General features: G+C 43.1%; 1 protein-coding gene across 6 annotated transcripts; it reads left to right on the forward strand.

Annotated features, from left to right (window-relative positions):
* Nucleotides 1–212: 212 nt before the first annotated feature.
* smpd4 (sphingomyelin phosphodiesterase 4) lies at nucleotides 213–14,545 on the forward strand. 6 transcript variants are annotated; one of them, XM_041957701.1, is made up of 20 exons: nucleotides 213–315; nucleotides 711–800; nucleotides 1,051–1,137; nucleotides 2,520–2,656; nucleotides 2,787–2,862; nucleotides 3,701–3,809; nucleotides 4,325–4,377; nucleotides 4,654–4,805; nucleotides 5,029–5,155; nucleotides 5,288–5,359; nucleotides 8,533–8,670; nucleotides 10,122–10,276; nucleotides 10,616–10,706; nucleotides 10,895–10,992; nucleotides 11,196–11,359; nucleotides 11,573–11,778; nucleotides 11,932–12,189; nucleotides 12,353–12,484; nucleotides 13,306–13,434; nucleotides 13,564–14,545. In XM_041957701.1, the coding sequence occupies exons 2-20, from the start codon at nucleotides 762–764 to the stop codon at nucleotides 13,882–13,884; spliced, it is 2,544 nt and encodes an 847-aa protein (XP_041813635.1). In that variant the 5' UTR covers nucleotides 213–315; nucleotides 711–761; the 3' UTR covers nucleotides 13,885–14,545. The 6 variants fall into 6 exon arrangements, with proteins under 6 accessions (XP_041813635.1, XP_041813642.1, XP_041813650.1 ...); XM_041957708.1 differs by having other exon boundaries at nucleotides 11,959–12,189; XM_041957716.1 differs by having other exon boundaries at nucleotides 8,533–8,622.
* Nucleotides 14,546–16,179: the final 1,634 nt, after the last annotated feature.

Consider the following 16,179-nt stretch of genomic DNA (forward strand, 5'->3'; position numbering starts at 1 on the left):
GCTGGATGTTTATTTATTAGCCTAATGTGTAATTATTATTATTATTATTATTATTATTATTATTATTATTATTATTATTATTATTATTATTATTATTATTAGTGACAACAGGAGCCGATGGAACGAATGTAGTGTAAGTGCACATTGACGGAAGTAAGTATCTCCAATAGGTGGCGGTAACGTGCAACACAATGACTACAATCGGGACACCAAAGAAGAAGACGTCAACTCGGCTCGGTAGTGTTTGAATCTCACTGATGGAAACGCGGTTAGGGGGAAAGTAGTTCAAATTTTTGATTACAGTCAGCGGCGAAGGTAAAGATGTGTTCAGTTGGAAGTGTAAAGATTTGCCTACAGTTTGTAGTTCATGATTGTAAATGGCGCTTTTCGACTTCACGTCTGTTGCTGTCAGTTTCTCTTTGCTAGCTACCGTAAGTTCGTGAGCTACCGTTAGCTAGCCCGCTCATGCTGACTTGCATGGTTCATTGACTCCGTGTCTGTCTACAGAGTTTTCCAGTCAATGGGAGACATTGTTGTCGGATTAAGGGGTACATGCAGTTATCATCCTGTTTCCATAGCAGTCATTTGGTTCAATGATCGAGTTTTTTTTTCTGCTAAAGGGGTTTACAAAGTAATGCTAGGCTAAGTTATATCGCCCGTTAACTCCAACTGAGGAAATGAAAAGTTTTGTGCGTGTTTACCGCCCCCAGGTAGGATCCAGGTGGACTTCACATAGGAAGATATAAACGTAAGGATCCTACATGGCTGCTCCAACATTGCAACAGCCCAGTTTCCTCCTGGTGAGTCTATTTTCATGAATGTTGACACTTTCTAACGAGAATCAACGCGACTAATGGCCGCTGGTGGTTGAGTTAAATTCTTCATCTAACTCTTTGCGGCTCTTATACTGTTACACAGCTAATACCTTTAGCTTACTGAGTATTGAACGGTGGTCTTTGTCCTCACCCTCAGCAGTGCGGAATGAGAGAACTTGTCTCTTTAGTCTGTGATTCACCATGTGCTCATTAATTTGTTGTGATGTTGCTCCAGGCCAACCTTAAAGCTGACTCGACCACCAAAACTCTCCTCCAGCGATGCCAAGATCTGGTGAAGATCATCGATGAATATCCTGCAAAGGTAACTGTCCCACTACTGCCTGGTCTCTGAACCCTGATTCATTTGTTGTGAATGACATCAATCTGTGAGGCGATAAGATGATTGTGATAATTGTCACAGCATTAACTCCTACCTGAAAAAAGACTACAACTCTTTATATTAAAAAGTTTGTGTCATTGTGCAATTAATTTTTCATGTTATTAAAATGCATGATTGTTGCACTGGATGCCATTATATAAAAATGGCTGCTGATGTTGAAACAACACTTGCAGTCCCATTGCAGTGCATTTCCTTTGTCCTGTACAGCAGCTGTAAACTCTACAGTGAAGTGGCCTTCTTGTTAGTCTCCACATAGTGTTTGAGCAAGCTTGTTGGCTGGAAGTATTTGGAAAAGAATGCTATGGGATTTGTACATGACACAACATTTCAGACTCAGTCAGCTGTCTGTTACTTGCTTGGACTACTTGACCCTACTCCAGCAGAGCAGGGCTGACCTAACCTTTTATGGTTCATGCTTGTAGTATGAGGGGGCAGCTGCTATTACTGGGACTTCTAAGCTTCACTTTGAGTGTCTTCACTTTCTCTTAAAAAGAAAACTGCTGTAATTTGAGCCGTACAAAGAAAGAGATGCACAGAATCAGACCAAAGGTTGTTATACTGTATTAGAAAAATGGTGATATTGGAGTTGCATTGTCTGTTTGGACTTTCCTGTGTCCACAATGTTGGTTAGTATAGTCAGTGATGAATGCTCTTATGTGTTACAGACATTAGTGTGCCAAAAATGTTGTTATTGTTCCTCTTGGTATGTGAGGTGTCACTGTGGACAGAGTCTGTTTGAGAGCAGCTGTTTGGGCTTCAGTGAGTGACACAAAGGATGAGTGTGAGGCAGCAGTATTTACAGTCTTTGAGTGGGCTGTATTGTCGTCTGTAGCTTCAGTACCGACAATGTTGCAGTGAAACAGTGAAACTTCACAGCTGACTCCATTAACCAGAGTGAGCAGATGCATGGCTTTGCTGATGTGACTTGTTTGGTTTTGTTATAGAGAATAAGAAAAGTGTGTTTTATGTCACAGTTTTTTTTTTTACCGAGTCTAAACTTGGTGGATCTGAATCAGTCTGAAGCTTCGGTCATTTTCATACATTAAAAACAGCGGAGAGACACAATGCTGCTTTGATTAATTTATTCCATAATTTACATGATATTTGCACTCTTCTTCCTCCAACACTTGCTAAATATAAATATCATTTCAGTACAGCTCTGCGTTTGTTTGTCTGTAGTACAACCACAGTAAAGGTTTTCACTGCTGTTAAATGGTTTAGCTATGTGCTACAGCAGTCAAAATGTCGTGGTGAATGTGTTAACAGGTTATGATTACAGTGTGTATGTGTGTGTCTCCCTTTAGGAGCTGCACTTGATTTTCCCCTGGCTGGTGGAGAGCGTGTTCGGCAGTCTGGACGGCGTCATCGCTGGCTGGAACCTGCGACTCCTGCACTCACGGAGCAATGAGTACAACATTGCTATGGAGTTTCTAAACCCCAGGTAGTCCCAGTTTCTGTTCTTTATGCTGACAGCAACATGCGTTCACATCAGCCAGCTGCAGTGTTGCTCATTGTTTGTTTGAGGAATCGAATCAAACATTGTTCTTTTTCTTATCTGGTTTCCTTTTCAGCGGGCCGATGATGAAGCTCGTCTATAAACTTCAAGCAGAAGAGTACAAATATGAAATTCCTGTCAATTATCTCCCGGTAGGAACATCTGCTTTATTGTCTGCACTCAGTGAATGCCTTTTTCCTCCATTGTTTCCATTACACATTGGTGTGTGTGTGTGTGTGTGTGAGAGAGAGTCCTGTTTAATCTCTTCGACAGTTATTTTAGAGCAAGCACTCTCATCCGATCAGCAGTGCACATTTGATGAGAATTGGAAAAAACAGACTTCCTTGTAAACACTGAATTGCATTTTTGGCCAATTTTGACTTCATGGCAGAAGTTCACCACTTCATCTGTGCATGTTTGTTTATTTTGTTCTCAAACCCAGACTGAGCTGCTAAGATTGATCTGCAGAGTGTTTTACAGAAAACAACAGAGCAAGTGGTGATCAATAACGGCACCGCCGCTACTAAATGAATTAAGCGTAAAAACTGAAATCATTGCAGAGCTGCATAGTTTTGACCTTTGTACTTACAGTTTGCAGTTGTGTTGATAAAATGCAAAGTAACTGTAGATTTAATATATTAAAGCTAGAAGTCTACAGCAATTATAGATTCTGTTTTAATAAAACTTCTAAAATTTAACAGAAGTCAGTGTATTGTTAGGTCTGATCTGTTGTTAAGGTTGGAGAACTGAATACTTGCATCTGCTGTTGATGTTTTTGGGATCTGCATCAATTGTGACATATTTTGAAATAGTTCTTTTTAGTGAGTCTTGACTCATTAGATGAATGTGTGTCAGGTATGAGAACAACTAAATGAGCTGTTCATTTAGTACTGGAAGCATTTGCAGTTGCAGAATCATAACTGGTGTCTGTTCTGGCAGATTTCAGTGTTGAACACCAGCCTGAATTCTCATACTTGGTTTGTCTTGAAGGGTCCAGTGAAGGCCTGCTTCCAGGAGGGAGTTCTCCCAGACTGCCCCCTGTTCCACAACAAGCTGCACTTCCCCCTGTCTGGTCTGCTGACTCTGAACCTTGCTCTCAGTATCCTTCCAACACAGACACTGATCTGTCTGTCTGCCGTGATGAGTGGAGCATTCATTAGGGGACAAGAAGACGTGGAGAACTAATAATGCTAACTGTTGTTTACTGAACAGCGTCCTGTATCTGTTCATCTCACTTTACTGTGTGCTGAACAGACACTGAGCTCTTACATCATTCTTTCCAAATCTGTGTTGACACTAATCAGCCCTCAAAGGTTTTCAGTATATTGTCGTAGATGACAGCAGCAAATCCTCCAGTTGAAGAAGCTGGAATCTGAGTATGTGAGACGATTGATTGATTCTGAAAATCGTTGCTGAAATTTTTTCTAGCGATTAAAAAATCAGATAATGAATAATTACAGATAATTTTTAATCAGCTGTCTACACTTGTTTGTTGTGGGACTTTGGTGCACAGTAGACATTCTACCAAAGTGCTTTCTGTCCAGCAACAGGAGGTTTCTTACAGCACAGACTTTCCATCACTGAGCAGTTCGGTTATTCCTCAATGTTCTGCAGATCCATTTGAATTCTTCATGTTCAATTTTGCCTTCTGTCTCATTACACCAAAGGTAAGTTTGCCAAAGTGCTATCAGTGATATTCCTAGTTCAGTGCATTTAGGAAATTATGAGGGCAAGTCATCATTGTCTGTTGAAGAAAAAATTGTGGATTCATAAAGTTTTAATTTGTTTTATTTGTAAGTTTGTTGTCATTCCTCAATCCATTCAAAGCTGACTGACCTTTTATGCTCTATACGGAAATAAGTGGTATGTTGTCTTTGGAATGAGCACAACCAGCTGCCGTATTTCTCACAGGCACATCTGATCGGGACTCTTTATGCTTTCAGAATTACCCTCAAGGCCAACATGGAAGCTCCACTGACAGCGCCTACTTTGTTCTCGTGGACACGTACCTCAAATACTTCCTCCCCAGTGAAGGAAGTGTACCACCTTCCCCCTTCTCTGACTCCAGAGGCTCAGTCACTGCACCTTCACCGAGGTATTTATACCAAGAAAGGTTTGATCAATCTGTCGGTCATATCTGTCTGAAGATTTTAGACAGAAGACGTGAAGCTTCGATTGTTATTTTCATGTCCTGCATTTAAATAAAACCTTTTGATGAAGAAACTCCCAGTCGAGGTTTGAACAGTTGAATGTTTGACACAGAATAATAACAAAATGTTGTATTTTTGTTCACTCTCTTCTTACCTTAAACTCAACAGATCTTCTTCTTTCGCTGGTTATGGCGTTCACAGCCCCAGTCTCCTGAAACATCACATATTCCATCAACCCTCAGTCAACGCAGACCCGGCCGCCCAGGAGATCTGGAGGTCTGAAACACTGTTACAAGTAAGACACAGGTCAAGCTGTGGGGCTGCTGTGTTTCCCATATGCAGAAGATTAAGGTTTTTCAGTTAATTATGATGATATATGAAAGCAGTTAGTGGAATCTTGTGTCTGTGTGTGTGTGTGTGTCCAAAGATGTTTGTGGAGATCTGGCTCCATCACTACTCTCTGGAGATGTACCAGAAGCTGCAGTCTCCTCAGGTGAAGGTAAGAGAAATATTTCCCCCTCCTCTCCCCTGCACTGCAGCATCGCACGGCTGGCTGTTGACTGGCTGACCACAACCCCGCCCCCACACCTCCACCACCTCTGTCCCATCTCGGAGCAAGCCCAGGGTGGGGAAATGTGCCTCTGTTACTGTGATCTGTAAAATTGTGTGTGGGCTGAGTTTTTTGAAAGATAATGATTGTTCATAACTGTTGAAGGACGACTTCACCCATAACTCTGTGTTCACACTGCAAGCAGCCACATTTCTATGTAAGATCAGTGTTTCAGTGTTAAAATGCCTTCCTGTTGATTGGTCCAGCTGTTGAAAACTTTGTCTGCAGGTCATTCTTTTATACTGACCAACAAATGTGCATCAAATGACTGAAGTTAAAAGTTTTTTTGAGTTGTTTACAGTGTGAATGCACAGCGGGCATCCCTGTTCCCCACTTTAGAAGCATTTGATTGATTGTCTGGGTTATATTTGAACCAGTAAAAGGATTGATAGCACGAGTAGCTGCAGAGTAAAGCTGCTGCAGAGTCAAGCTGCTGCATTTTGGAATCTGGCATGTGTTCCCAGTAGTAGTGCTTTTGCCTCCTTTCACAACCTTTGCATGCTGCATGTCCATGTCACCGAGTGTTTGTCCTGTTTGTACGTTCTGTGTGTGGTTGCACATGAAACACCAACATAAAGCCACAACATGGTGATTCTCTAGAGGGTTCACAACATATTGGAGCCTGTTCAATGCAGGGGTCTTCAAACATTTTCATGTCAAGGATCTCCAGGCAGAGGTGCTCTATATTGCCAGTTTTAGTGATATTTTTTATCCCAGGTAGCCCAACAGTCATTTAGTTTTGAAATGTTCAACTCCACGGTTCTGTGTGAACGCCTTGGACAAATTCTGTTCCTGTCAGGTCTGCTGGTGTTACAGCATGTTGACCTCCAAGAGAATCTGTTGCTGCACTCAGGTTTTTGCTCTTTTTTACTCATGCAAGCAAACCAGCAGGCTCAGCATACACATTATCCCAACTTGTTCAGGGTTTTAGATCGTCTGCAGTTAGCAGTTAGTTCCAGGTGGCTACTTTTCGTATTTACTTTGATTTACTACAGATTGATAATAATAATAATACAGTACACTGGGAAAGTTAAGCAGCTCACGCAGCTTGTGCCAGTATACGTTACCCTGCTTGAGTCCTCGTTTCCCCAAAAAACTGGGGACTACAACTAAGGGGGCGAGTGAAAAATTGGTCACATTAGCCACATTCATGAGAAATATGCTACTTTGCACCTTGGCTTGAAGGTTCACTACTAAATCTACAGCACTACAGATCTTCTTTGAAGCAGCCGATGGTTTGCTAAAAAATACCTGCTCCCGGTTCTAGTGGCAGTACATCAAGTAAAGACAGAAAATCAATTTATGAATATGTTGTGATGACCATGTATTAATGTAATATTTAATGAGTTAGGTTACCTGCCTTTCAAAAGCAATCATGGTGAGACTTCATGCTGGTGTTGTTTGTCCCGTTTACCTGCGACATACAGTTTGTAGGATGAGCTCCTGTAGTTGTAGATGCTTTGACCCTCAGCTTTATAGATTGCATGATTAGTGTGATGCCGTACACACTTACTTATCCATCAAACAACACTGTTTCCTCAGTATTTATGTAGCAGTATTGCTGGCTGTAATTACTTTAAAATCTGAAGTAATGGAGTACTTGTTGAACAGGCCATATTATGCTTTTATTTTAGGTGCCTACCAGAACAGGTTTACATGCTTTAGTGATCAAAAAGCACATATTTGTCATACTGTCCATCGCTGCACCAATAATCTGTGTGTGAAACGTCCTGTTTCTCCAAAAACAAACAGTCTATTCTGATTGGTCAGCTCACACAGGGCTGAGCCAGCACAGCTCACCTGTAAGCACACAAAAATGTGGAAAGCGGTTACTGGCATCAAACCTACTGCTGGCCTCAAATGAGGCTGTCAGTATTACTGAATGAGTCCTAACATCAATCCCAGTCTCTGGGAGTAGCCACATTAGCTTAGCAACATGCAAGCACCAAGTTAAACAGGCTAGCCAACACAGTAAACAGTAAAACAAGATAAAACCAGTATCGTTCTGTGAGGTTTTACTGTTACCGGATCTCATTGAGCTCCATTACTGCTCCATAATGCTGCGTAGGAAACAGTGAAGTCGTCTCCTTGTGTAACATGTTGTTCAGTGACCTGCAGCATAAACATTGCAGTTTTTGTCAAGTGCACCTGTCCTGCACTGAAATACATTAACCACTGTGTTGAGTTACTGTGTTGTGTTCTGTGTCCATCCTGCTACGAGTGGGCTTAAACTGCAAGATTTTGGCCGTGTTGATCGTAGCATCATGCCTCAAACTAAAGATCTGCAGTTTGGATTTAACAGAACTGTCAAACTGCAGGATGCCATCAAATATTCATTCAAATGTCTCAGATTATAAATATGTGACAGTTTTATTGGCACAACAAAATCTTGCAGTTTACCAGAGTTCACTCTGTTAATGATGTTAAACATTGGGGATGGGAATGATTAAAGCTGGTGTACGTCCTGATGTGCTTTCCCAGTCTCTGCTGTGTGACTGCTGGCATCAGTCTGGAAGCAAAGCATCTATCCACGATAGCTCTGCTGTCGTCGCTGCAGACCTCTCGTTGTGTCAGAGGGATGCATGGCACGTTAACAACTCAAATGATTATTATGAATTGGTGAATGGACCAAACATCTCCATTAATTAACTCTTTTTTGGCTGCTGGGATTTATTTCCTTTGATAAATACCCCAGTTTGATCTTGATTCCCATCCCTACACCCATGTCATCCTCTTTGTCCGGAGTGAAGGTCTCTGCATCGTTTCCCAGCGAATCGAGCTGCTCCCACAGTCAACATTTTGTTTTTGTTTGTCTCCTCTCCTGCTTTCTGCTTCTTTCTTCCTGAATGTTTTTGGCCAATTGTTTCTGTCTGGTTCCACTTTCCTGTACTCATGTATACCTTCCTCCTGACACCTTTTCTTTCCTTCCTCCTCTTCCTCGCCCTCCCTTATTGTCACTTTCCCCCCCTCCTCTGTCTTCGCTGTTGTTCCTCCTCCACCTTTCGTCCTTGTCTTTCCTCTTCCTCACCTTCCTCTCCCTCCTGGTGGTTACGGGTGAACAGCTGGCGCTGCTGCAGTATCGCCTCAGTATGTCCAGCATGCCGTGCCAACCCCACGCCCCACCAGGCTCTGGGACCCTCCACACCTACCAAGTACTTTTACCTTTTCATTCACCCCCGCCCCTCTGGGGCCTCCTGGAGGTAAACCTCAGTGAGTTAAGGTTACAGTCAAGGCTACTTCTCTCATATTGACAGACACGGTGAGACATTGTCCCTCCAGTCACCAACCTAATGCTGGTGGATGTTCGCTGCGGCTCATTAGTTGCATGGCTCCTACCTTTGCACACATGTGGCCATTATGTGAATGGTTTTAGCTTTTAGCAACAGACATGTTGGCGACTGAAAGGTGGACGTGGAGGTGAATTGTGATGCATAATGTGTTATCACCTACAAACCGAATGATAGTTCACAATCAAGCCTTATGAGATGTCAGTATTTCCTGGCCTTTACTCATTGGCCATTGATGAGTTCTCCTCCTTTTAAAGAACTCAATTTAAACTTAAGCCAGGTTTAATTACTTTTGGCTGCCTGTTGAAAGAGGTCTGTTGTCAATATGTTCACGTTATGGATCCACAAGCAGCAATGTTTGGTCCTGACTCATAATTTGAGAAAGCAGAGATTACTTAGGCCTGTCCTCTAGTCTGACTGTAAAATCTGAATTTCTACAGAGAAGTATCCTTGACAGAAAACGTAATCCTGGAATGAAGCTTTGGAATTTGAGTCTCTTGCAGTTTTTTACTGGTTTGCGTGTGGTTGTCGTTTGCTGTTTAAAGGCATGCTGTTTACACTAAGCCTGGTGCGCTTTGTTGCTTCACATGTTGATAAATGTTTCTTTCTATCGACACTGTTGCTCTCCATAAAGCAAAAGATACTACTACAATTTAAACAATCTTTACTTTACATGCCATTCATGAAATCATTTATTTATTGTTTAATTCTTTAATTAATTCATTCTTTTAATTCTCATACTGCACAGAGGTAATGTCTGTGTTTGCTGACATTATCTATAAGAGGAAACATTGCATCATTTTGACAAAGCAGCTTTGCTGTGAGCAGTTAATGGAGCACTGAGGTCCCACCTTTGTTCTGTTTTCCTGAGTGTCATTTATTAAAATGTAAGTGTGATCCTACATTTGAAAAATCAAATATACTGTTTGCCCACATCGAGTAAGGTGTACTTTGCATAGCCCTAATTACTGGCATAGCCTTAAACTGATTCATAACCTCTACTTAGGATGATTATAAAACTAAATTATTATTATTATTATTATTATTATTGGGATAAATTCTCAGAGGAAACAACCAGATGAAGCATGAGTACACAGAGCAGACAAAACCATTTAGAATGGCAAACTAGACTCCTGGGGCTCACTAACTGATCCAGGTTCAGTCTCTCTCAGTAATATTGGAAGAACTACATGCTTCATCGGGGTGAGACCTCTGTACTCTATCAAATAGAAAATGCTCTGAGCCTTCGGGATCATTTTGCTGCTTTCGGACTGGGATGCGTTACGATTGGCTGCTTTTTGAAACTGGGAGCGGATTGGCTGTCGTGTGTTTGTGTGGCACTTTGTGACCGGTCGCCTTTTCAGGAGCCCTTCAGCCCGACGGAGGAGCACGTGCTGGTGGTTCGTCTCCTGGTGAAACACCTTCACGCCTTCTCCAACAGCCTGAAGCCGGAGCAGCTGTCCTCCTCTCCGTCAGCCCACTCGCACACTCACACCAGCCCGCTGGAGGAGTTCAAGAGGTCAGCGCCATCATTCCAGTCGCTGTCAGGCTATAATCTGTTAATATAATCTGTTGATGACGTCAACTAAAGCAGATTTCAAACCTCCTCATTCACTTTGTGTTTTTCTTTACGATGTTGACTTTTCCTGCTAATATAAATACTCTTTAAAAAACTTAGTTTGGGTAGTTGCAACTGCAGTGCCTAAAACCAGGTCATCTTCCTTCTGTCTCTCCAGCATCACAGCTGTACAGGAATGTAATTCACTGAATGAACAGCGGCTTTAATTCTGTTTGCATGGAAATGTGTCTATAAAACCCTCAATGATCTCAAAATGTTTGATGTTCCTCTTTCCAACAGGGTGGTGGTGCAGCGTTTCGTTCAGCAGAAACTGTACCTGTTCCTCCAGCACTGCTTCGGCCACTGGCCTCTCGACGCCTCTTTCAGAGCGGTACGTCTCACCCAAAATAAAAATGGTTTTATATTTACAATACGTTCACTGCAAGCAGCCTGAGGTCAGGAGAGAGAAGTTCCCAGTTGTGCTTTCAGAGTGATTGTTTCAGTGAGTAACGCTGCAGAAACACACTTTGTTTCAGTCTGGAGTTTGTTGTCAGGATTGCGCGTCGTCTGTGTGTTCAGGTGTTGGAAACATGGCTGAGTTACATCCAACCGTGGAGATACACAGGCGAGAAGACCAATCCTCAGCCAGACCAAAACAGGACAGTACCTGACAAATGGTGAGCGTGATGTCTTTGTCTTCTGGCTTCAGTTCAGATACTCTCTGTAAAGTAATCTAGTCTACAGCGAGAAGGTGGAGATGTAGTTACCTGTGTTGGTAAATATGGTGATTATCATGGTGCTGCTGCTGTGGAAGGACTAGATGATGAATGAGCAGACGAGTTTTTCAGTGACTGTTGTCCATTTGCTTGCTCTGTTCCAGGGAGTCGTTTGTTCAGGAGAACCTGCTCATGTACACGAAGCTCTTCCAGGTTTTTTTGAACAGGACCGTGAGGACAGATCTGGTTAATGCCAAAAATGCACTGATGGTCTTCAGGGTGGCGAAAGTCTTCGCTCAGCCAAACCTCGCTGAGATGATCCAGAAAGGTGAGAACAGAAATCCAAACAGCACAGAGATGCTGCCACACAGCAGTCAGTCACATTTTACATGCCAACAATTAATTGAAAATGTGATCAGTGATGAAACGGATAAGTAGTTTCGACCTTTGACCGGACGTGATCACGTCTGACTTTCTCTCTGCGAATAAACGGGAATGTAGATACAAACAAACTGAAACTAAAGCGGGCGTCTCTCACCAGGAGAGCAGCTGTTTCTGGAGCCAGAACACGTCCTCCACCACCGCCAGCCCCGCGGCTACCTGACGCCGAGCCAAGGAGGCAGCTACCTGTCGTCACGGCAACGGGTGATGACAGATATGGTGTTCAGGGTGAAGAGTCACGTGTATGCTTTGGAAGGTCAGGACTGCCAGTACAAACAGATGTTTGGCACTGAGCTCAGAGGAGCCGTAAGTTTCACTCATCCTGTGGGGTTTTTCTTTGAGATGTAAACAGCAGTTTTCACTTTGTTCTGTGATTCTCACAAACCGTCAGCAGGGGGCGAAGTGGTTCATCACAATACTGTGGGATGTCTACTGAAATGACCTGTTGTGGTGGCTCAGAGCCCAAATGTTTCGTCCATTTCACAGGTCATGAAGTTAATCCAGATAATTGCACAAGCCAGACACACAGCCAAGAGGATATCCGATCACTCCAGTGAGGCGGCGGCTAATAACTCCTTCCTGTCCTGGTTCGGGATTGGCTCTTCTGATCTCAACAACACCTTCGCCGGGGCCGAGCCAGAGGAGAGTGGGGAATGTTTGAAAAAGACTCACGAATTCCTGGACAGAGCTTTGGAGAACCTGTGTCAGATCTTCAAGGTCAGATTAGTTTCACTGATGTTTTATATCATCCCAGTAAGGATTCAGTGCAGGTAGCCTCTATGTATTATACGTATTTGATTATGAAATCAATCAAAGTAATTACAGGAACGTGAATGTTTCTGAATGTCCACCTGCTTAATTTTCCCTCTTTGTTTTGTAGCTGAACCAAGGACAGCTGACTCAGCTTATATCCAACCTGAGTTCCTCTCAGGATGATGGCAACTGCAAGCAGCTGCCAGACTGCATCCAGGGGGAGGACGGACTTATTCTGACAGACCTGGGCAGGAGGCAGGTGAGTATTTCAAATGGTTGCACCAGAGAAGGAGGGCAGGCATTAAAACTGTGAGCTTCGCAGCAAAGACTAAGACCCTCACTCTGTGTGTGTGTGTCTCTGTGTGTCTCTGTGTGTCTCTGTGTGTGTCTCTGTGTGTGTCTGTGTCTGTGTGTCTCTGTGTGTGTCTGTCTGTGTGTCTCTGTGTGTCTGTGTGTGTGTCTCTGTGTGTGTGTGTCTGTTTGTCTGTGTGTGTGTCTGTGTGTGTCTGTGTGTGTGTGTGTGTCTGTTTGTCTGTGTGTGTCTGTGTGTGTCTGTGTGTCTGTGTGTGTCTGTGTGTGTCTGTGTGTGTGTCTGTTTGTCTGTGTGTGTGTCTGTGTGTGTGTGTGTCTGTTTGTCTGTGTGTGTGTCTGTGTGTGTGTGTGTGTCTGTTTGTCTGTGTGTGTGTCTGTGTGTGTGTGTGTGTGTGTGTGTCTGTGTGTGTGTCTGTGTGTGTGTCTGTGTGTGTGTCTGTGTGTGTGTCTGTGTGTGTCTGTGTGTGTGTGTGTCTGTTTGTCTGTGTGTGTGTCTGTGTGTGTGTGTGTGTGTGTCTGTGTGTGTGTGTGTCTGTCTGTGTGTCTGTCTGTGTGTCTGTGTGTGTCTGTGTGTGTCTCTGTGTGTCTGTGTGTGTGTCTGTGTGTGTGTCTGTGTGTGTCTGTGTGTGTGTGTGTGTCTGTGTGTGTGTGTGTCTGTTTGTCTGTGTGTGTGTGTCTGTGTGTGTGTCTGTGTGTCTGTGTGTGTCTCTGTGTGTCTGTATGTGTGTCTGTGTGTGTGTCTGTGTGTGTGTCTGTGTGTGTGTGCAGATCATAAATGGACTGCGCAGGTTTGAGATCCACTATCAAGGAGACCCGGAGCTCCAGCCCATTCGGAGCTATGAGAACGCCCTGCTGGTCAGGCTTTTCTACAGGATCTCTTCTCTGGTTAATGAGAGGGTGAGTCTCAGCTCACTGACTTGATGTTACGGATGCAGCTCGACTGTTCTGGTTCACTCTGGGTTGTTTTCAAGCTTCTTGAAAATGTTCGTTTCTCATGTTCGTTTCTTTCTGCTGTTGTCCTGACAGTTCGGAGGGCACATGAACGCACTCTGCTCGCGTCCAGACTTCCTGGGTCGCCTGGGTCGTCACTACTTGGCGGAGGCGGATTCCGGCACGAAACTGAAGCAGAGCCCGATGTCCCGGCGGTCGTTGGAGGCGAACCGCCAGCCGAGGCTGAGCCTGCGCCTGCTGGCCAGCTACAGGACGATACTGCTGCTGCTGCTCCTCTACATGTTCGGAGCCCTCCTGTCGTTTGGCCCCATGTCCAGCACTCTGCTCATCCTCACAGGGGGATTCCTATACGGACTCTTCATGACGCTGTTTGGAGACAAACTGAAAAGACACTAACTGAGCCGCAGGGTTCCTACACGTGTGGAAAAACACACCATAAATTTGATCTGTCCTGTTTTTTTTGTTGTTTTTTTTTTAATGTGCTCAAACTAGTATTGATGCAAGTGATCGATAGCTTGTTATTGATTAATCTTTTCATAAGCTGTTGGCCTCTGTAACATCAGAAAACAGTTTAGAAATGCCCGTCACAGTTTCCCAAAGCCAGTTTACTATAATATAAAGGGGAGTTTTCACACTTTAGAAGCTTCAATTAGAAAATGTTTGGATCTTTTAATTAAAGGATGACTTAAAATGATTCATCGGTCTTCAAAGCAGTTGCTAATAAAGTTTCAGTCGATGGACTAACAAGTTAATCGACTAATCGTTGCAGCTTGATATTGATCCTTGTATAGAAATATTTTATCTTGCCACCTGCTGCAGTGAAGCTGGAATCAGTGTCAGTAAAGAAGACTCCTTTCGTTCTCATGGGGTCTGGAGTGATGTGGTTTCTGAGCACGGAGTCAAGTCTTCAGGTCTGCAGGCCTTTCTGAAGGGACAGCATTTTGAGACGGGATGTGTAGGAACCCTGTTGGCAGCAGACCGGCAGCTCTCGTCTTCTGGCTTTGATATGACTGCTTAACCGTTTTAAATGTGGTTCATTTAACCTTGTAAATAAAAGAGTGTAGCTGCTCTGTTGGTAGGGCAGCTTTTTTTTTTTTTTTTTTTTTTCAACAAGCATCTGAAAACGGGTGCTGGCCAAAACATTCAAATTGTGCCGATGGAATAAACTGACCAGTTTTTTCAGTGAAAGCAGACTTTTTATCTATTAGACTCAGACTGTTTGCACTTGTTGTAATTCATTTTCATTATTTTCTTTCTTTTCTTTTCATTAATTCTTCCAGATTTTGGTAATTTATCTGTGTTTTATCTTTGTCTCATGCATAAACTGCTTTAAAACCTACAAAAATGAACAGATGTAGAAACTTAAAGCTGTGGGGAAAGACATTTTTTTTTTAAATCAGGATCTCTACATGTATGGCAGCCATTCCATCTCTGTCTGGTGAAATCCAGCACAGGTCCACGTTAATGAGGCCCTCGTGATCACGTGAACAAAATGTTACAATGAGGAAAAGTATAAAAACATTGCTGTGGTCCTGACTGTCCCAGAATCAGCTGGGTGCCAGAAACAGTTTTAGTACCTCAAAGTATCTTACATTCCCAAAAGAGCTGAAAAGAAGTCTTAAATAAGGAAAATGTGGGTGAAATTCTGTGTTTGCTGGCAGAGGGATACAGTGAGCATCAGGCTTCTCATCTGACCGTTACTCAACAACCGCAGGGTGACATCAAGTCACCCTCTGAAAGACTCGCCGAGTTGATGCTGAGGACGGTCTGAATCAAACTGGAAAAGTCCTTCAGCATTGAGGAGCAAAGAAGTCCAGGATGAGGTTTGCGAACACCATAAGAGCTGGACCGAAGAGGACTGCAGTGAGGTCACCTGCTGTGAGTCCAGCTTTCCGAAGCTTCAGCTGCAGGATGATCAGTCAATGTGTGAACGGAGGACCTCTAGATAAAGACCGCCATGGCCGCCCAGAATTTTTGCACCGGAAGTGACAGAAAGTCTCCAAACAACAATGTGAAAGACGGAGAGCATGAAAACCAGAGGTATTCCACCAAATACTCATTTCTGAACTCTCTAACACATTTTTTTTGTTTGAAAATGAACCTGAACTTTTCTTTGCTTTATTTTGGATCTCAAAACACTGCATCATTTTAGTTACTTTAGCCACTTGTCATGTTCCGCAAATGCTCAATGAAATTTGGCAGAAATGTCAGTAGTTCAGAGAATAAAGCAAAAGTTAATTTTACTCAAACACATCCCTATAAATAGTAAAACCAGAGAAACTGATGATTCTGCAGCGATGTCCTAATTTTCCACCACCTCTCGGTCCACATTCCAAACAGATTGTTTGATTTTATTACTGTTTTCTCCATATCTCACGACCAGACTTGTCAGAGATTAACACGGGTTAATTCTAGCATCTCAAATTGCACCAATCAGGGAGGAGGCAGAGCCATGAACCTCTGCTGGTGCTGATCCCTCTGAGCCTGCCATCAGACAAACTGACGCCTCAAGCTGCCAGAGCTCTCTGTTGCTTCTTCATTAGAAATTGTTTTTAGATTTGTGTAATTATGTGATTAATTATACTGTTTTAATTAATCAGGAATGAACATTTCATTGCATATAAAATTGTTTGAACGATTTCAATGTTCTTAATCAGTTTATTGTGGTCCTTGGTATTTATATGAAGGCAT

Source organism: Chelmon rostratus, chromosome 2 (genome assembly GCF_017976325.1).
Source record: "Chelmon rostratus isolate fCheRos1 chromosome 2, fCheRos1.pri, whole genome shotgun sequence".
Taxonomy (NCBI): domain Eukaryota; kingdom Metazoa; phylum Chordata; class Actinopteri; order Chaetodontiformes; family Chaetodontidae; genus Chelmon; species Chelmon rostratus.

Bases quoted from the DNA above. Each gene is read 5' to 3' on its own strand.
- smpd4 (XM_041957701.1), top strand. From the start codon at position 762: ATGGCTGCTCCAACATTGCAACAGCCCAGTTTCCTCCTG. The intron at 8,671-10,121 runs GTAAACCTCAGT...TCGCCTTTTCAG, and splicing joins CCCTCTGGGGCCTCCTGGAG to GAGCCCTTCAGCCCGACGGA. The intron at 10,277-10,615 runs GTCAGCGCCATC...TCTTTCCAACAG, and splicing joins CCGCTGGAGGAGTTCAAGAG to GGTGGTGGTGCAGCGTTTCG.